The 21,572-nt window shown below is 40.8% G+C and overlaps 2 protein-coding genes across 2 annotated transcripts in view; one reads left to right on the forward strand and one right to left on the reverse strand.

The window, feature by feature from the left end:
* The window catches only part of WASHC5 (WASH complex subunit 5), a 35,633-nt gene extending 15,880 nt beyond the window's left edge, over positions 1–19,753 (reverse strand). The window contains exons 1-13 of the mRNA XM_024192588.3: positions 19,560–19,753; positions 16,861–17,158; positions 14,359–14,504; positions 13,046–13,130; positions 12,277–12,377; positions 11,117–11,306; positions 9,745–9,897; positions 7,943–8,056; positions 6,603–6,774; positions 5,626–5,753; positions 2,413–2,542; positions 1,754–1,866; positions 646–812 (exon numbers count right to left, since the gene is read on the reverse strand). Coding sequence (XP_024048356.1) covers positions 646–812; positions 1,754–1,866; positions 2,413–2,542; positions 5,626–5,753; positions 6,603–6,774; positions 7,943–8,056; positions 9,745–9,897; positions 11,117–11,306; positions 12,277–12,377; positions 13,046–13,130; positions 14,359–14,504; positions 16,861–17,049 — 1,688 coding nt within the window. The 5' untranslated portion in view covers positions 17,050–17,158; positions 19,560–19,753. The remainder of the gene's footprint in view (positions 1–645; positions 813–1,753; positions 1,867–2,412; positions 2,543–5,625; positions 5,754–6,602; positions 6,775–7,942; positions 8,057–9,744; positions 9,898–11,116; positions 11,307–12,276; positions 12,378–13,045; positions 13,131–14,358; positions 14,505–16,860; positions 17,159–19,559) is intronic.
* Positions 19,754–19,764: 11 nt separating this feature from the next.
* NSMCE2 (NSE2 (MMS21) homolog, SMC5-SMC6 complex SUMO ligase) overlaps positions 19,765–21,572 on the forward strand; it is a 171,532-nt gene continuing 169,724 nt past the window's right edge. The window contains exon 1 of the mRNA XM_024192589.2: positions 19,765–19,892. The gene's annotated coding sequence lies outside the window, so the exon portion shown is untranslated. The remainder of the gene's footprint in view (positions 19,893–21,572) is intronic.

Consider the following 21,572-nt stretch of genomic DNA (forward strand, 5'->3'; position numbering starts at 1 on the left):
CATCTTGAACTATTTCTCTCTTGTACCACAGTCTGATGCAGAAACTGCACATGGAGTCAGTGGAGTTACACCACGAATGAACTTGGCCAACAGAGATGCCTTTTGGGACAATAGTTCAGTCAATGTAAGGTAAGTGGTGCAATAAGATAAGAGAGTGTCAGACACTCAGTAATACCCAATGCTGTGATGTGCCATTTATACTCTTGTGGCAATGGTTTGTCCATTTGTTTTTGGTCAAAACAACCCGGGAAAAAATCTGGATCCTTGTTACCTGGAAACCACTTAACAGGCTAAACCTTGGTCCATTTTAATATTCAAAGCTGTTATAATTGGGTTAAGAATAGATAGCAAAATTGTAGTACCATGTAACCCTCTCCTAGAAACAAGCCCAACAAGGGCCCATAATTCCCATTCAAGGCAATGGGAGTTGACTGCTCAGAACCTCACAATATGGCCCTAGGCATTGCTACTTAGAACAAGTTGCAAGAGTTAACAGCATTTGCAAGTTTTGTGCAAAGTTAGGAACTGACATGCATACAATTTCTCTTGAATGGAAGTAGTCCTACTTCAACAATGATAAATGGGAGAAAATTAAATAAAAGGAACACAAGATTGAATTAAAACAAACAAACCCTGGTAACATACCTGTCAATTAACTGCCAAGCATAAGAAAGATCACCAACTATCTGCATGGTGATCAAGACCTCTTCTTTAATGTTGATTGTTCGTATCATCTGATGGAGAAACTTGCGGGTATCAGCCAGAAACTGACAAACTTGCAGATTAGATTCCAGCTGGTGAAATTCTTGGACCTGTATTAAAACAAAGTCTCCATTTGTCTTTTTTTTTTTTTCCCTTTCCTCCTCGGACGATTTGACAAAAAAGATTCACTAAGTTTACAATATTTTTCTTGCTAAAATAAACACAACATTCATCAAAACCCTCTCTTACTTTGGAATGTCACTAAGGGTACGCCTACACTATCGGAGATCGATTTATCGTGTCTACTGTAGACGCGATGAATCGATCCCCGATCGCTCTGCCATCGACTCCGGAACGCCACCATGGCAAGAGGCGGAAGCGCAGTCGACAGGGGAGCGGCGGCCGTTGATCCCGCGCCGCGAGGAGGCGAAGTGATTCTAAGTCGATCTAAGATACGCAACTTCAGCTACGAGAATAGCGTAGCTGAAGTCGACGAATCTTAGATTGATCCCCCCCACCCCACCCCATTGTAGACCAGGTCTAAGGAAGCAATTTCATTTAACCAAGTGCCTACATACCTTGGGAGTACTCTGAGACACCATGCTGAAGTGTCTTTTACCTCCTGGAAAAATGGGTAAAGGTGTTTGCTCTTGTGTCCTGGCCAAATTCTAATATGGATATTTCTCTTTTGCCTCCTAAATTTCCCTATGCAGTTTCAAATAGATTTGGGTTTTCTTTTCACATCCTTTCCTAAACTGATGTATAGCACTTACCAAGTTCTGTTTAACATTAGTTTTATTTTGTCTTAAAGGCTACTGAACTTAATGGGGGGAAAATTGATTCCTTTATAGCCCTTATCCTGCAAACAGATCTTTATAGGTGAACTCTTATGATCATATGGAGTGGATTACAGAATTGGGGCCTGTATTCGTATAAGGGGTTTAAGTTAGAAAAACACGTTGTGATCCGTCTGGTTGAAAGGCCAACATAAGCGTATCAAATGTGTTTTCCAAAGATGCTATACAATATGGCTCCAAGTCCCTGTCTTTACCTCCTCCAATGCCTGTATCAGTTGTACAGTTTTTCTGCCTGCTGCAGTGGAGTCATCATAGTTTAGAGACATTATTTGCTTGGAGATCTCTCTGAACCAAGCCTGCAGGTTCTCTGTTTAACCAGGAAAAAGGAAAATTTTAAGTTAGTGACTCAATCCCCACAAACACAATTGAAGATCTGATTAATAAAATGCATGACTTGCCTTTAATACTAAAAATATTAAATCTTTCCTAAAACATATAGTAAATAAACTAAAATTCTAAATGTTGCTTTTAAAATCCCAACCTCTCAACATGTGATTTTAAAGGGGTATGGTCAACATAAAAGTCTCACGTAATATTTTAAAATAATTTCTAAGCTGCAGCACCACTACCAATGTAGATTGTAAAACCTGAAATAATTAAAAAAAAAAACAAACACACACATCTACCATCAGTGATGCTGCTTGTTTAGGTTTTGCTTTATGCTATGTTTTTACCGTGAAAGTAGCCAGGGCTGTTTCAGTTTCTGGTTAGATGGTGTTGGGTTCACAACAACGAAGGGAAAAGTTTTTCCTGTGATTAATATCCCATAAACATTTATTTTCAGTATTATCTCTCCCCTCACCCCCAAAATACAAAACTTGCTTATTCCATTTGTTCATTTCATTTAAATTACCATTTTTCTCCACTCTTGTAAGAGGTTTAACTCCTGAAAAGACATCAGCAAGTTCAGTCATCCTTTCAGACCCTTCCTTTTTATAGCTCTCCCATTTAGCCTGCTTTTCTGACAGCATCTGCTTGAACATCTATTGAAAAATGAAACCTTCAGTTTATGAATTTGGCACTAATGCAAACTGCAATATCATTCAATTTTAAATAGGGCTGGCAAGCGATTAATCACGCTGTTAAACAAGAATAGAATACCATTTATTTAAATATTTTTGGGTGTTTTCAAATGTATTGATTTCAATTACAACACAGAATACAGTGTACAGTGCTCACTTTATATTTATTTTTGATTACAGGTATTTTCACTGTAAAAAAAACAAAATAAATAGTATTTTTCAATTCACCTAATGCAAGTACTGTAGTGCAATCTCTTTATCATGAAAGTTGAACCTTACAAATGTAGACTTATGTACAAAAAACTGCATTCAAAAATAAAACAATGTAAAATTTTAGAGCCTGCAAGTCCACTCAGTCCTACTTGTTGTTCAGCCAATTGCTCTGACAAACAAGTTTGTTTACATTTGCAGGAGATAATGCTGCCCACTTCTTATTTACAATGTCACCTGAAAGTGAGAACAGGTGTTCTAATGGCACTGTTGTAGCCGGCGTCGCAAGATATTTATGTGCCAGATGCGTTAAAGATTCATATGTCCCTTCATGGTTCAACCACCATTCCAGGGAACATGCATCCATGCTGATGATGGGTTCTGCTCGATAACTATCCAAAGCAGTGTGGACCGATGTATGCTCATTATCTGAGTCAGATGCCACCAGCAGAAGGTTGATTTTCTTTTTTGGTGGTTCGGGTTCTGTAATTTCCACATAGGAGTGTTGCTCTTTTAAGACTTCTGAAAGCATGCTCCACACCTCGTCCCTCTCAGATTTTGGAAGGCACTTCAGATTCTTAAACCTTGGGTTGAGTGCTGTAGCTATCTTTAGAAATCTCACCTGGAATGGTGGTTGAAGCATGAAGGGACATCTGAATCTTGAGCGCATATGGCATGTAAATATCTTACAACGCAGGCTACAGCAGTGCCACGAGAATGCCTGTTCTCATTTTCAGATGACATTGTAAACAATTCTATTGTTCCTTGAGTTTTGTGAAATCTGCAGTGAAAGTGTTCTTAAAATGAACAGCATGTGCTGGGTCATCATCCGAGATTGCTATAACATGAAATACACCTCTACCCCGATACAACGTGACCCGATATAACACGAATTCGGATATAATGCGGTAAAGCCGTGCTCCGGGGGGGGCAGGGCTGCGCACTCTGGTGAATCAAAGCAAGTTCAATATAACGCGGTTTCACCTATAACGCGGTAAGATTTTTTGGCTCCCGAGGACAGCATTATATCGAGGTAGAGCTGTATATGACAGAATGCACATAAAACAGAGCAGAGGACATATAATTCTCCCCCAAGGAGTTCAGGTCACAAATATAATTAATGCATTATTTTTTTAACAAGTGTCATCAGTATGGAAGTATGTCCCCTGGAATGGTGGCTAAAGCATGAAGGGGCATACGAATGTTTAGCATATCTGGCACATAATTATCTTGCCATGCCGGCTACAAAAGTGCCATGCAAATACTTGTTCTCACTTTCTGGTGACTTTGTAAATAAGAAGAGGGCAGCATTATCTTCCGTAAATGTAAATGGACTTGTTTGTCTTAGCGATTGCCTGAACAAGAAGTAGGACTGAGTGGATTTGTAGGCTCTGATGTTTTACATTGTTTTGTTTTCGAGTGCAGTTATGTAACAAACAAACAAAATCTACGTTTGTAAGTTGCACTTTCACGACAAAGATTGCACGACAGTACTTGCATGAGGTGAGTTGAAAAATACTATTTTATCATTTTTGCAGTGCAAATATTTATAATCAAAAATAATATACACTTTGATTTCAATTACAACACGGAATACAATATATAAAAATGTAGAAAAACATCCAAAATATTTAATAAATTTCAATTGGTATTCTATTGTTTAATAGTGCAATTAAAACGGCGATTAATCTTTTTAATCGTGATTAATTTTTTTGAGTTAATTGCGTGAGTTAACTGCGATTAATTGACAGCCCTAATTTTAAATAATGCTGAAAATACTCAGTTGGCTGGAACTGCTTCACAATGAACACAAGAACATACATTAAAAGTATTGGTGTATGTTTTGAATCCAAATAAGATCTCGCTAGTATACTAAATACAAACTTAATAGCACTTGTGAGGAAAAAAAAAATACAGCTATCAAGGCCCATGTCTAGTGGGAGAATGCTGGATATACTGTATGTTAAAGTGTGCTTATGTCAGATGTACTGTTGATTTTTTGGTCACTAACAGAAAGATCTACTAATTTTTTATTTGCAGAGATACTGTGAGAGCCTGATTCTCCATTGCTTTAAATCTTGTGTAAAGATTCATGACTGTGTAAAGAGAAACTGGTTCAGGAAAGCATGTGCTTAAAGTTAAGCATGCACTTAAATGCTTTCCTGAATCAGTGCTGGGAGTGTAAAATACTACCAAATAAAAATACACCTCTACCTCGATATAACGCTGTCCTCGGGAGCCAAAAAATCTTACCGCTTTATAGGTGAAACCGCGTTATATTGAATTTGCTTTGATCCACTGGAGTGTGCAGCCCTGCCCCCCTGGAGCACTGCTTTACCGCATTATATCCAAATTCGTGTTATATCGGGTCGTGTTATATCGAGGTAGCGGTGTAGTTGTATTTTATACCCACTTTATATAGGTGTAAGTGACTTCCTACTAGAGTGCTCTTTGCATAATCAGCCCCAACTGTCCTTTGGTTAAAATAAAGCCTAAAAGAAGAAAATATACTAAGATAAGAATTATGCAGCTTCTCCTAGTCAGTTTCTAGTTTGCCAGTTATCAGTTGGATAAACCAATATGCTTAGCAAATGTGTGTTGGCTGAGAATGAAATTTGGCAACCACTGAGAAAGACATGTACAAGGCAATTCCAAGGTGCAGAATCTGCCTCTCTCTGATTGAAAACCCAGGTCAACAAGGAGACTCATTTGCTGATATTAGTGGATCATAAAGTTGTAATTGTTCTATCAGCATTCAATGCCCGTTTCTCAGCACTGTGTCACAGTTGAGGGGAAATAATTTTTTTAAAAAATTGCTGTCACTGACATGTTACCTCTTTCAAGATGAACTCAAACTGTGCTGTATCCAGGAGAAGCTGGAAAAGGATCTTGGCATTGTATTTGGAATCTGTTAGAATCTGATCCTTTATTTGACGGAGACGCTTGTTATTTGGGTCACAAGCTGCAAATGGAAGGACAAAAATTCTGTACCACTGGAGAATGCATTATGCTGTTAGAAATGAGCCTATTTACAAATACTAGTTTCTGAAAAGATTGAGAGAGACGGGGTAGGTGAGGTAATATCTTATTGGACCAACTTCTGTTCGTGGAAGGGACTGATATCCTCCACCAAACAAGAATGATATGAGTAGTGGCAGTGGAAGCTTCCCCTGGTGCTCTACCGATGTACCTCACTCCTGACTTGGAGGGACTATCCTGTAGTTGAGAATATAGCTAAGTCTCAAGGTACATTCAGTTTTTGTTTGCTCTGCTGAGATTGCAAAGGCACATTTTTTGGCTGTGATAGTTCTTTTGATGCAGACACCTTATTATTATTAGGTGTTTGTTTTCTTTTAAATACCTAGAGCCGTAAGCCCTCTGGTGCTAGACACTGTACAAGCATAACAAAACTTTTGGTTTCAAAGGATGTGCGATACCATGACATTAAAAAGTTAGACGCAACACCCTGAAAATGGTACTTTGTTAAATAACAAAGCAGAAGAAATAAGCCAGTCTCCCTGCTCATATGGTTCAACCTGCATGGGCTAGTTCCACAGAATCATGATTTCACATTAAAGTTTTTAGGTCTGTGTCTGGTTGTAAGAATAAACATGTGCCATGGATGCTATTCTGAGGTGAAATTTCAAGAAATGGGTTAGTAAAAGACCACTTCTGCAAATGACTGAAAGCAATGGTTGAAACTCCACTGGCTTCCATGATGAAAAAAAAAAAAAAAAAAATTAAATTAAAAAAAAAAAAAAAAAGCTCCAGTCATCATCTAACATACAGAATTCTGTACTAAAAGCCTTACCCGAGTCAGCAGTGTGAAGCATCAGCCAACGGATTGCAACATTGCAGTCTCTTAAGCAGTTGAGCAGCTTGGGAATATTATCCAGCACTAGCTCCTCCCTCAGACAGCCCTCTTTGAGAAACTGCTGAACTTGAGTGTGCACACGCTCTGTGACAGCAGCATACCGGCTTGCCTTTGAACATACAATTCTTTCATCAATATGGAACAAGGAAACATCATTTATCTACTATGTGCAGCACTGCATGAGCACAAAGTGAGTATGAGTCAAGTAACATGCTGTAAATTCACTACCCACATAGTTTCTCTGGGGATGGCCGGGGAACACAGTTCAAGGCAGACTTTGTAATTGAGTGGTGAGAGAATGTAATCTAGCATCTAGAGCTGAGGACCTATACATGAAGGACAACGTTTTCAAAATGCCTAAGTGGTTTAGGAACCTGGATCTTTGGCTCCTAAGTTACTTACACGCTTTCAAAAATTTTACCTAAAAAATGGTAGAACCACCCAGCTGACAATGAAAAGTTTACTGTGCATTCACTAGAAAGAACAAAGCAGTAATAAAATACACTCTAGAATTGGAAATATTTGCTATAAGTCAGTTGTTGGCTGTATTAACAGATTAAGGAAAAATATGTTTGCAAATACTAATTCAGTCAGTTTTTTAAAGTGAATTTATAGCAGTTTCATTTAATATCAAGGTGATTATTTCTTGCACATGATAGTTGGGGGCTCCATCTTGGGACAGATGTTTATATGTAGGTATCTAATCATGCAGACAGGTGCGTAGGCGCTTTTGAACATCCCACTAGGAACCTCACTGCCGTCGATTTCAATCCGGTATGTGATTAGTTTTAAGTGTATGGATAGTCTCATTGAAGTCAGAGTCACATGAAAGTAGTTTAAGATAAACGAGCAGCCAACTTTTTTGTGCTATGGTATACTTTTATATTTTGTAACCATTCTGCAGACTAATGGTTATAAACATTTCATGAAGATAATTTCTGTCTAGCAAAGGGACAGATTCTCTGCTCAGCATAGTTGCTCAGCTCCCAGCAAGAGACTAACTTCCTTAGTGAGAAAAGCATCTTGAGTACTGCATAACATGATGTTGGCTGTCGGCAGCTATGAACTCAACTCAGAGCACTGGAACTATGAGGAAGAGACACAAATATTTACTACAGAGGGTTCAGACTTTGAGACTTGAAGCCATTCTCAATGTTGACTCACCCGAGTTATGCATTAGAGAAAGACGATCCATGTGCTAGTAAACACATGGAATACATGTGAAATACCCACACAGCTTGAATCTTACCATGAATATAAAACTTGTATTTACTCACCTGCTCTTTGATGTTTGAAAGATCTAATGTGTAGTTGAGGGCAGTTTTTGCAGCCTTGTAAGGTTCCCATGCATCAGTTAGATTTACAGTGATTCCCATATAAATACTAATAACCTAAGGGATTGAAGCAGAAACAAAATTTAAATTGTGGTCATTCTTATTATGAAAGAGAAATGTTCTCCACCTAGAAGCGTGAACAGAACAAGGTAGTTCATAGGCTAGAATGCTAGAAATAATTAATCTGTACCCAACCTCATGTACAGATGAGCTACAGACAAAACGAATTTCTAGGCTACATCCTTCTTCCCTTCACCTTCATTGGAAACCCATGATTCTTAGACTTCCTTTCATTTGAAAGGACAGTGTCAATTTGAAATCTAGTCAGTTTTTTAAAAAGTGAATTTATAGCAATTTCATTTAATATTAATATCAAGGACAAAGTGTTTCTACCATTTTCTATGACTTTGCAATCACCTTTTCCTGTTTTTCCTCCCTCTCCCCACCCCCATCCCCCTTGTTGCTGTGTGAAAGCTCCATACACGCGACAGAGGACTGGACCATACACAAAGGGCTGTCAAATGCATAAAGCAGACAAGCTGATAGCACCTCTCTTTTCCTCATGCTCTTTAAGTTTAAGGTGAGCTGTTACTTGTAACAGCAGTAGGCACAATGGTTTCAGACAGAGGATGGGACTTTAAAAGGAGCCAAAGGGAGTTGGGTGCCTAATTCATTTAGGCTCCTTTAAAAATCTGAGACGCTGAAGTGTGATTAAGTTCACTGGGAGCTTTTCATTTTTAGGCTCATGTAAGGTGCTTGACTTGGAGGTGGAAATCCTATGTTATAGACAGAACAGGGCAGCAGCAGTGAAACTTCACTACACCGTTCCTCCAAAACACCTCCACTCTGACCTGGTGAGATCACCTGTAGGAGTGAGTGGACAGCTCTATGTATTTTCCCCATCAATCCTCGGTCCCGTCCCAAGAATATAAACAAAGAGTTCATTAGGGCCCATTGTGATCGTGTTTTGTGTGAAGCGGGGACCTGCCTAAAACCACTGGGTTACTAATTTCACAAATTACTGAATGTCCCTTAAAGATTAAGATTTTCATTCACTAACAACTAAGTGCTGATTTGAATCCAGTCTAGAAGTGGAAGGCTCTATTATAACTGATTGTTCCATCACACAGTCAGCCATTTAAATATTTGTATCATTGTGGAGTGAAAGATGGTAGCATCCTTAAAAACCTAGAATGCTAAATTCTCCCTTCAGATATTAGTGTGCAGTTTTCACAAAGACAATGGAAGTAGTATACATGTGTCTAGAAGCTACAGTTCCTATTCTTTCTTACAGTGCCTGCTGTTATTAGTTTTTCCACTTCCCCTTGTCTTTTTCTATCCTGCTCATGCAAAACACAATTGGAAGCGACTGGACATTTGTAAGATCACTTGTTTCCACTTTTCTTTGTTTAGTAAGACTCTCTTCTTAGTTGTAAATACAGCTATAAGGACAGAGATCTCCATAAAAGGTAACAGGTGGAAGCTTCTATTCCATCTGCACTTCATCATAAATGAAGTGAACTATATGTTTATAGTGACTAATATTCACAAGGGATATTTTACTGTGTCCTTTACTCAATCAACATGCTCCAAACAAAGCATAATCTAATCTCCCTAAAGGAGTTCCTATTCTATTCTCTAAGACAGTATTTTCTGCAAGGCACACTTCAAAAAGGTACTTCAAATAAAAGTTGCACTGCAGGTTTAAATCCAGCATGCAGTGTAAGAACAACAACAGTATTTACCCAGTTATCTGGAAAATATTTATCCACTATCTCTCTCATTTTTGCTTGTTGTGTGTGAAGAATAGAAGGGTCAAAATAGAGAATCACATACAGCATGGCAGCTTGAGTAGCCAGAGCAGTGCTGCGATGCTCTGGTAATGGATATGCAGAAACCTAAAATGTGGAAAAAACAAAGCATATGCAAATATTAGTATGGTGCACTTAAGAGTACAGTACATTCATACCATAAGGCTATCATCTGTCAGCTGGGTATCTTGGGCATGTAAGTCTCAAATCCATCCATCCGTTATACTGAGCCCTTTACATCCTACATCTCACTAGAATATGCAAGCTAATTTACAGATGCTATCCAGATTTTATAAAAATATTACCTTGTTGTAAATGATTGAAAGGCAGGGGACAGCATGCCTGAAGCAAAGTGCTAAAGATGGACTGGAAGGAGTGGACCAGGAGGGAAGCATTTTGGAGGGACTGGGAGTTGGTGGGGCGGGTGAGGTTAGTATCAGAGAGAGGCAGAGACTGCAATAATCCAAGCACAAGATAACTAGACCCGTGGTCCGCGAGCTCCATTCAGGTGGTCTGCAGATAGTTCCCTATAAGGCGCGTGCCTGGGCGGCCGCACATGAGAGAATGAAGGGCCACCCACCTAATGAGTGGAGCTGCGCAGGCATGGCTCCACTAATTAGGTGCCTGGATCCTGGAGAATACGCACATGTAAGGTGAGGTGGTGTCCTTGGTTGGAATAGGGGGTAGGTGGGAGGGGGCAGTGGAGTGAGACGAGGAGGTGGGGGGAATTTGGGATGTGCAGGGCTCCGGTGGCCAGAGAAAGAGGTGACTTTCCTCAGCTCCAGGGCTGCAGCTGCCGGGGAGAGATGGCCCTCCTTCCCAGCCCCTCCTTCCCAGCCCCAGCTCTGTGGCTGCTGTGGTGGGGGAGAGACCCCCCTCCTTCCCAGCACCAGCTTGGGAGATGCTGCGGTAGGGGAAAGAGGGCACATCCATTGCATTAGAAAGGTAAGACTACTGATATTAAAATATGAGTTGTGTGCTTTTATTTGTAGAACAAAATAACTTTAATTAATATTAAGTTTTTTTATATACAGTGCTTTTATCCAAAGCACTTTACAATAGTTAACTAACGGTACAAAGAACATTTGGAAAGATCATTAAGTGGTCCGCCAAGACCCTCAGCAATTTTCAAGTGGTCCGCAAAAAAAACAGTTTGAGAACCACTGAACTAGAGTATGGAGAAGTGTATTCCTTCATTTCTACATTAATAAATTGAACAAATTCCGAATATACCAATAGGGTCAAGAAAGTGCCTTTTTATTAACTGAAATCCCTAAAGAGCACCAAAACCCACTGGTTAACTCACCTGGTTATAGATGTCATCAGATCTCAAGCGGCCAATAACCATGCTAATGAATGTTTCACTTATGGGTACCCTACTGAAGTAACTTTCAGGATAGTTTAGAGGCCTTTTAGCTCCTGGTTGGCTTGAGTACCCAGTGCTTCGAAGCAGCTTACATATATCATCCATATTGGAATCAGCAGATCGAGCAGCACTAGGTTATAAAAGAAAAAAGAAAATGTATCTACATGAACTGACCCATTAAAAAAAAAACAACCAAAAAACAACCAAACATTATTTTCCCCTTACCAAGGAAGGGCAGCTATAGATGCCTATACTGGAATCCTAACTAAGGATACAAAGCATGAATGAAACAAAGAACCTTATTCATAGTTCACAGAGGATAGAAACAGAAAGCATTCAATTCAGAAGATGAATCTGACATTTTCTTTTACTTCTGAATTCCCTTCCTCGCCCCACCCTCATATTTTGGAAATGAGGAATTTCCACTCTACTTTCTTATGTCTGAAAGTTAGAAGAGATACCAGTTGAAGTGCGAGGATTCATTTAAGGACTAAACAATCATATTGTTTTTCCTTTTAGCAAACATATTACTGGTGAAAGGGGTTAGAGTGTTAAATCACACAAAATCCTCCAAGAATATTAAAGATTCCTGAGTTCAGCTAGCAGCTCTATTTATTGATTGGACGATTCAGAAGTGTGCTATAACTGTAGGAAGTACATTCGGGGATAAATGTAGTAGCTGGAACTCAGCACATTTCACAAAAATTTTCTTGTGCCTTTGGAAGCTTGTTATATTTTGATAGCTGAGGGTTACAGTACTGAAGCTCTAGGCAGAAATATTTTAGCCAAGGTGTCCAAGTCCTCATAAGGTCAGAATCAGAACAAGTCTATAGCACTGCTTATGCAACTGGATCTATGCAGCAAGCAGCTAGATCTGTGCAGGCAGACCTTGGTGCACGAAAGAAGTAACCCTAATGTCCATGAGGCTCTGCAGGGGCACCAGTATCCACCCAGGTGGATCTGATTGCAGGACAGGAGCCAATACCTCCACATCCCATATTAAATTAATGCCTATATAAAGAAAAACCTTAGCTAAATATGCTGCATGCTACATTTTTACTATACAAACCACATTCAAATACTTCCTAGCACAAGCATACCTGTATCTATAGTAGGAAACCAAGATTCTCTCTCTGACCTCCCCTTCAATCTTCTGGTCAATGACCAGCAACATGACTCCGTACAAATAGAGAGCTTCACACTGTTGAGAAATAATATGAATTAACAAATTAATGCTATCTAACACTAACATACTTTTACCATTTAATTAATATTTTAAAGTGAATTAAGTGTTTTTACATCTTGTGAAAAGTGCCAGATTACAGTGCTTCAATGTTTTGTCTCATCCATTAAACAGAGGTAGCTCAGGCATCACTTCCACGCCTGGGCTTGCCAAAGTTCATTAGAAATGGCTGCTTGAGAACAAGGCTAAGCATGAGAAAGTATCAGTCTCCCTGCCAATTTATTTATTAGCTTTGCAGAAATACCCACTTGTCTTACTAGCGGAGTGATCTGTGTATGGGACGAGGGCAACGTCTGCTAAAATGGTCTGAGATGACCAGCTTATTTCACAGTGGCCATTAAATGGTCATAAGATGGCAGTGAGTTTTGGATCACTAATGACCTGGATCAGATTTGAACCACAATGAAGTGAAAATGAAAATGTTTCCTTATCCTTTTACCATTTCCTACAATGGATTCCTAACAAAAAAATGAGCCACAGATCTTGAATGCATTTTGTGAAGTTAAAATATAGACAAAAGATAATATGTTTAAGTTAAATTTAGAAAGGGTAGATGCCAAACTATATCTGACGCTAACATAGTTGATGTAGTTTATATTACCGGTTACTAACTGGTAAATACTTACTAGAAGTTGCTTGCCATCTTCATTAAGGAGCACAGTTTCTAATGTTTGTTGAATGTAAATTCCTTCATTGAGATCATCCAAATATCTACAAACAGTAACCAAGAGTAGGTCATTCACCACAAGGAGTCCGCTCTCTGCTTCTTAACTGATGTGCCCTTACAAGCAAGTGGGGCAGTTTCCCCTGAAGGTCAACAGAAGAGTGTAGAAGCCCTGCTTATAAGGTTATGACAACACCTCCCAAGCTATAAAGAAGTTCACTTAACACAGGTTCAACAAGCACAAGTTTCTCAAGCACAGAAAAAATACAAAGGTCCTAATAATCTGAGGAAGGCACTGGAGGCCTGAGCTCACTAGATGCAGAGTATCTCCTGCAACATACTGATCATGCTCTGGTTCAGTTAATGTCAATGGATTGAAGAGTATTCAGTATCTTGCAGATTTGAGGCCTGTATTCAAGTGAGGAGAACAGCTCCTATGTAAACCATCCCCTCACCTCTGTATGGATGGGGGTAACCTAAAGAGCAGAGCACGGAAAGGAAAAACTAGGAACTAGTCAGACTTGGAGGAAAGACTGGAATATTATGCAGAAGGTTAATCAGAGCTTCATCACTGGAGTCTAGAGGGCACTGACAGTTTGACAGGAGGCCCAGAAGTCACCTCACAAATATAAGTTATTGTAAATTTCTCTAATAGATCTCTATTCCGTTTTGCAAGGGCAAAGTTGGAAGTGGAATGATTTCATCTTAATTGTTAAGCGGGATATATCTATCTAAAAAAGGTTTACTACTACCTGTCCATCATCACATCACATAAAATCAATAGCTAGGGCAAAGTCCCTACTGGACTTTATGGAGTCTCTGGCAATTCTCGCTTACATGATTTCATGAGCCTTTTAAAACAGTAACCCTGGGGTAAGGTAGTTACTCTGAAAAAAATAATTTAGGAAAGCAGTCGCATTGGAGGTCAGAGATAGAGAGGTACAAGCTAAAATTTTTTATCTTAATTCTCATACTCTTTTGCAACACCAAAAAAATGATTTTATAATAATAAATCTCCCTTCATCCACAGATGTCAAAAACATTTTACAAAGATGGGCAAGAATCATCATTTCCAGTTTATTCATAAGGAAAGGGAGGCACAGGTGAAGTAACTTGCCTAATGTCCATCAACATGTTGGACACAGTGACAGAAGCATAATACAGTGTTCATTACAGCAGGTCATGCTGTTAAGTAACAGAAATATTTTGGCAGAAAAAAAAATTAAGATCATACAGTTACTGGAGTCACTACATTAACAAATCTTACACACATACCTGTTTAAATCTACAATATATTTATGGACACTTTGAAATGCTAGATAAAATCTTGTCAAAATTTCTATGTTGTTTTCACGAAATTCTTCATCTAAATCCAGTAACTCAGGTTTGGCTTCCAACTTGCCTTCACAGATCTCAGGCCCCTAAGAAGAGGAAATTGATTTAAAAATTATTAAAGAACATTGATCAGAATTATGACTGTTTGCTGTAGGAAACAGTACATGAAATAATTATGTATTGAGCAATTGCATCCACCTTAACTACCAAAAAATACCATTGCCAAGGTGTGTTCAACTAACTTTGGTTTCACAATTAGATCTTCCCCCCAAAGATATTTTGGACATTTGTACTTATAAATCAATTCTTTAATGAACGGTTGATGGATTTTACATTTTATTAGGAATTCTTATATGGATACTGCAAACACAGTAATTAACACTTTGGGTGAAAACACGGTCCTATTGAAGTCAGGAAGACCTTTGCCATTGGCGTCAGTGGAGGCACAATTCCACTCTTAATACTTTTGATCCTCCCATATTAAGGCTGGATTCTATGACCTTAAGTGCAAGATTCTTCAAACAGCAGCTCACATAATTAGTCTTTTCTAATCCATATTGTCTCTTTGAAGGCAGCAGAACTATGGGTGTGTTGGCAGGCCCAGGCCTCATGTTATTCCTCAAAATAAACCTGTAGAGTAGGTACGTGTTTACAGACAGCGGGGAAGGGAGGAAACAGCTGCAAAGGGTGCTGTCAACTTGAACTTTATAAAATAAGTAACTTAAAAAGATATTTGAAGTCTAACAGCAGCCTAGGTCCACATGGCAATTTGTGTGAGTTTTAAAAGTATTTCTTTTTCTCTTGGTGCTGTGTGAAAGATCCACACATGCAGGACACAAGGACTGACTGACAATACAGGCAAAGCAATGAAACTGACAGCATATAAGTGCTGCCAATTGCACAAAGTAAACAAACGGAAACAAATAATTTTTTATCTCAAATATAATGATTTTAGATGTTACTTGTATAGTGAGGATTTTAGACAAAAGTATGATTTCCAAATTGATGATGTGACTTTAAATCTATTTGTGCCTCAGTCTCCCTTAGGCACTGAGGAAAATGAGGTCATAAATGGGATTAGAACTGGAGCTCCCGTTTCCCCATCCAAGCTCAGAGCTCATCACTCTTTCTATAAAATACCGTTATGTGATCAGAGGTCTCTTACTGTACAATTCTCAGAAACAGAAAGGCAAATTAGTCACTGTGAAGATCCCTTCCCAAACTGTCCTGAAAAACAGCAAAGTGAAAGCACTTTAAGAAGTTAAACCCAGGAAGGGAAACAAGGGATCCTCCTTGGCCACGGATCCTGCATATGCTTGTTAGTTCAGCACACGTAAACAGACCTAATGGAGAAAGAACCATCGCAGAATTGTTATTAAAAGGAAGTTATATAAAGGTAGCTTTCAATGCAGCAGAAGATAGAGAACAGGGTTAAGGCAACCAGAAATGCATCAGGAATCTCCAGATACTACCTGAAGGAACACAGCCATTGTTGACATGCTCAGAATTTGCCTGTTCTGTCTAAAGTGAGATTTTAAGTACTAAACTATCCCTCAGATAATTAAAAAGGCCTAATTCCACTTTTTCAGCTGGGAAAACCCAACAACTTTTCAAAAATAGTGTTTTTTGGGGATTTCTCATGTAAGTGTGCATTTTATACCATCCCCCTTTTCTCCCCTCACGTCCTCCTTTCAAATGATCTGATGGATCCAATGGAATTAAAAATCAAATTCCTGTTGTCCAAATACAAGATCTAGACTATACTCTGTTTCTGACTCACAGGCATAAACAAGGCAGGGAAAAAGGTGTGATATGAAGTTTTTGGATTTAGTTCACTCAAGTAATAAAGAGCTAATGTGGAGGCATATCCAAATTGTAACCTCACTTTGGGTGAATTTATTGCCAATACCAAATTCAGCATAAAATAAATTGTATTAAACTCTTACATTTGATAGTAATTAACACAATTAATTACTCAAGAATGGCAGGTTTAACACATGCATACCAAAAGGCTAAAACACCCTAGAGCAGTGGTTCTTAACTTCAGCAACCTGAGGACTCCCATTTCGATTTAAATTTTTTTGCAGATCCCCAAGCCCTGGCACAGCCCCAGGCCCCGCCCCCACTCCACTCCTTCCCCCAAGGCCCACCCCAACCCCACCTCTTCCCGCCCCCGTTCCACCCCTGCCCATCCTCTTTCCTGCCTCTTCCCACGAGTGTGCCCCCTCCCCACTCCTCCCCCTCCCTCCCAGAGCCCCCTGCATGCCGCTGAACAGCTGTTCCCTGGTGTGCAGGAGGCGCTGGGGGGGGAGGGAGGGGGAGGAATTGATGAGTGGGGGTCCGCGGACCCCAGTTTGAGAAACAGCGCCCTAGAGAAATAGTGCTCCAGTAAGAAAATGATGGTTCAAGAGAGAGATTTAACAAAGGCAGAGTAATATTTACCTTAAAGTAACTGAAATCAAATATGATATCCCCATACTTCTGTTGATCAACCTTGTCTTTGAGCCTAAAAACACCAGGAATAAACTCAGATAGTCTCAAAAGTTCCGCAATGATGGCATTTCCACAAGAGACAATCCGAAGAATTGCCTGGCCACAGTGATTGTTTTCAGCTAGAAAATCAACCATCATGAAGATGACTGTGACAGTAGTGATATTGCAGTCTGTTTTTGAGTTTCAATCTTCAAGTCATTTGGAGAAAGAAGTCTAACTGGAAAACTACATGCTCCATTTAAATTACCTGTAAAAACAAAAATCCGCACATTCAGCATATTTTAAATGGCTCAATCTATAGATAGTAAAGCAACTCTGAAAAAACTATAGTAATAGAACTCTATTTTTCATCTGCCATCTACTCATAATTTCTGAAGTACATAAGCACTGTAGTGTATCTTCCGCATATATACAGCGCTTAGCTAAGCCAACTCCGAGATCAGATGAGAAATTGTAGCACAATCTCCTTTACCAAAAGATTTCTGGACAGCTGCTAAAGGGCAAAATGATCAAAGCAGATGACAAGCCATGCAGCAGAAGCAAGATACTGACACAAGCTAGTACTTTATAAAATGAGTTAAGAATAGCACAGCCACCTTAGATCTATAACACAATACAACTAAAAAAAGTGCTACAGCAATGTGGATAAACATTTACATGAATGGGAGCTAATTGCAGCTCAGGGCCAATCATTTATTCATTGCTGCTACATAGACACCTTTTCTATTGTGTTCACATTTCTAGGTCATAGCGATCTCTCTCCAAGTCAGGAATCTTAATTTTATCCAGTTAAAAAGACCCCAAAAAACAAAATCACCTTAACCAGATGAAGTGTTTATATTTGCCAAATCCCTGTACCAGGGAGAACATTATAAGAAATCAAACAAATATGTTGCTGCATTTTACATATGGGGTATAAATATATCTCCATGGTGGTGTCAGTATATTTCACTGTACTGTATTGCACAGTGTATCTAATATGTAGTCCTCTTTTACAAAAGGGGTAAACATAATTATCTCTATTTTATAGATAAGTTAACTGAGCCACAGAAAGGTTATATTCCTTGCCCAAGATGACAGAGCAAGTCAGTGACAGAGGTGGGAAGAGAACCTAGGTGTCCAGAAACTCAGTCTGAACTCAATCCTGTAGGCTACAACAGTCACTGGAGAACAAGCTATAGGAGTTCAAACAAAGCCTCTTAAATCACAACTGTCCAATCACTTCCTTTTTCATATAGTTTCAGTCACTACAATCATATGTAAAGTATGAATAAGAAATCAAAATTAATTGTTTGCAGGCTTGAGACAAACAATTTGTTTAATTTTTGCATGTGTCTCAGCTTGGCCAAGGGAAATCTACAGTCAGTTTCACTTTTATTTATGGTCACTTTCCCTATGAGATATTTAGTGCAGCAATGTTAAAGACAACTGTTTTCATTTTTAAAAACATCTGTGAAAACTTTTGTGTTGATTTTAGATTTCGTAAAAGCTTGTTTTTAAAAAAGTGTTGAGCTAAATTTAAGTTGACAGCTTCCCCTTTAAACCCACTCTACCACAGCATACCTAATAAGGGCCCAATCTTTCTCCTGTTTAAGTACACAGCCCTGGAATGAGTTTTGCCTGGGTGCAGAAGTTTGCCCATGCAGTGCTTATTGCAGGATCGGGACCTAAATCAAGGACAGCAGGACTGGGCCTTAAATTATGCCTCACCCTACCCTCCAAAAATGCAACTCATCAGTCTAACATGGCTTCTTGATTTTAAATGAATGTCACATTAAAATATTTCAAAATCAACAAGACAGTTAATGGTCCAAAATAAGTAACTTGCAGAGTGGTTAAGTCTTACTCACTGGGACAGAGATAGGCCCTTATTTTGGATTAATATTAAAGACTCCTTTTAGCACTCAATGACTTTTGTACAGTATGTTTCAAGGCGATACTGAAGAACTCACTGGCTTTCATCCCACCTGTCACCTCCGGCTTGTGCACTGAAACAAACATCTTCCCTCCCTTCCCCCCCCCCCCCGGCATTTAGCAATTTCCCTTCGCACCAAACCCGCATCTCCCAGGCAGGGTTGCCAATTTTGGTTGGACATATTCCTGGAAGTTATCATCACATGACATAATCTTTAATTCCTGGAGACTCTGGACAATCCTGGAGGTAGGGTGACCAGACAGCAAATGCGAAAAATCAGGACAGGGAGTGGGGGGTAATAGGAGCCTATATAAGAAAAAGACCCCAAAATCAGGACTGTCCCTATAAAATCAGGTCATCTGGTCACCCTACCTAGAGGGTTGGTAACCTACGAGTCCCAGGTACTCGAACTCTATCCTCCCCACCAGAGAAATGCCCCCAGTGCCTCACAAACACAACAACCTAACAACCTACCCCCCCCCAGGAAACAACACCCACAAAATGACACTGTCACCCTCCCACCATCACAGTCAGCCCCCCGCCCAGGGAGTTCCCTGGACGAGGACACAGCCCCAGCACCCCCTCGCCCCAGAATTAACCCTCAATTATCCACCCTCCAAAATCACAACACTCCCGCTCCAAAGGGGTGGGCAGAGCCCCTGCTTCCCAACCCCCACCCTAAATAGGAGCACCCCAAGAATGCCCTGGGCCTGCCAACCCACCCCACACTTACTGTGCCCGTCGCGCCCTGCTGCTGGCCGGGCTGCCTCTCTGCCCAGGAAGGAGCCGGGCTTCCCCCAGGCCAGGCCTGGCGGGCACTCGCAGGCGATTTCAGGAAGCCCGGAGGCCGCTCGCTGGAAGCCCTCCGTGCAGCGCCCGCCCACCCCACGCCAGCGGCCCTGGGTCATGTGCACAGGCGCCGGCTGATGAGTCGGTTCCTGCTCGGTGCCCGCCTGCGCCGCGGAGAGTCCTCGCCTCCCTTGGCGGCTGCGGTTCCTATAGGGACGGAGGCGAGCGCGGCCTGCTGCCGGCGGAGCCGCCTCAGGGCCTGAGCCCCTGGCACCAGGTAGGGGGGCCGATGCCTTGCGGGCGCCCCGCCCCGGCCGAGCTACGGGGCAGAGCTGGGATTGGCGGGGCCGGTGAGGTTCTCTTCTGGGGAGGGAGAAGCTGCCCGCAATGGGCGAGAGGCTGGTAGGCCTCCCCTCAAGCACTGCGCTTTGGCTGGGGGTGTGTGTGATGTTACCCAGTGAGGTTAGTCTCAGTGTGGGTGCTCCCAAAGCATGGTGCACATGTTGCCCCTGAGGCATTTGCAGCTCCCTCTGGCATGGCTCAGGCTAGTGGTGGCACTACTGCCACCTCTGTGCCTGCCAGGGAGATGCTGTGGTGTGGCCCCAAGATGTGAAGTGAAGGCCGAGATAGCAGAGCTCTTTGCTTGGCATGTTTCACCTGGAAACCGACCTGGGGTGGGAGGGGATGGGGGATCAGCACTAGGACAATAACTGACAGGCAACGTCTGGCCCTGACAAAGGGGAGCACTGAGTGTCTGGAAGGGTAGCCTTGGGAGTATCCGGGATAGTTGGCATTTTTCATCCATAGATCTCAAAGTGTGTTGCAAAGGTCTTTTTTTGTTTAAATCTCTGTTTTAAAGATGGGGAAACTGAGTCATGGGGCAGACGGATACTGACACATTCTGCAGAATGAACAGGAGTACTTGTGGCACCTTAGAGACTAACAAATTTATTAGAGCATAAGCTTTCGTGGGCTACAACCCACTTCTTCGGATGCATATAGAGTGAAACATATATTGAGGAGATATATATACACACATACAGAGAGCATGAACAGGTGGGAGTTGTCTTACCAACTCTGAGAGGCCAATTAAGTAAGAGAAAAAAAACTTTTGATAAAGAAGTTTCTTGTCATAAGGTGCTAAAATGGGTTTATGGAGAATAGAGCCTCTCAAACTAACTTGATATCTTTTTTTGATGGGTTTATGATTGATAAAGGTAATAGAGCTGTTGTAATATACTTAGACTTTTGTAAGGCATTTGACTTGGCACCACACAACATTTTGATTAAAAAACTAGAAGGATATAAAATTAACATAGCAAATATTAAATTGATTAAAATTTGGCCAACTGGGGAATTGTCATCAAGCAGTTATGTTTCCAGTGGGGTCCCTCTGGGACTGGTTCTTGGCTCTGTGCTATTTAACATTTTTATCAATGACATGGAAGAAAACATAAAATCATCACTGATAAAGTTTACAGTTGATTTTGGTAAATTTCACGGTCATAGGATTTAAAAAATCATAAATTTCATGATTTCAGCTATTTAAATCTGCAATTTCATCGTATTGTAATTGTAAGGGTCCTGACCCAAAAATGAGTTGTTGCGGGGAGTCACAAGGTGATTGTAGAGGGGTTGCAGTACTGCTACCCTTATTTCTGCACTACTGCTGGTGGTGGTGCTGCCTTCAGAGCTGGGCACCTGGAGAGCGGCGGCTGCTGGTTGAGAGTCCAGCTCTGAAGGCAGAGCCGCCACCAGTAGCAGTGCAGAAGTAAGGATGGCCTGGTATGGTATTGCCACCCTTACTGGTGCCTGCAGAGCTGGGCCCTCAGTCAGCAGCCCCACTCTCCAGCCACCCAGCTTTGAAGGCAGCAGCACAGAAGGAGGGATGGCATGGCATGGTATTGCCACCCTTATTTCTGTGCTGCTGCTGGCTGGGTGCTGCCTTCAGAGCTGG

This window comes from Terrapene carolina, unplaced genomic scaffold (assembly GCF_002925995.2).
Source record: "Terrapene carolina triunguis isolate 2854851 unplaced genomic scaffold, T_m_triunguis-2.0 Scaffold58, whole genome shotgun sequence".
Lineage (NCBI taxonomy): Eukaryota > Metazoa > Chordata > Testudines > Emydidae > Terrapene > Terrapene triunguis.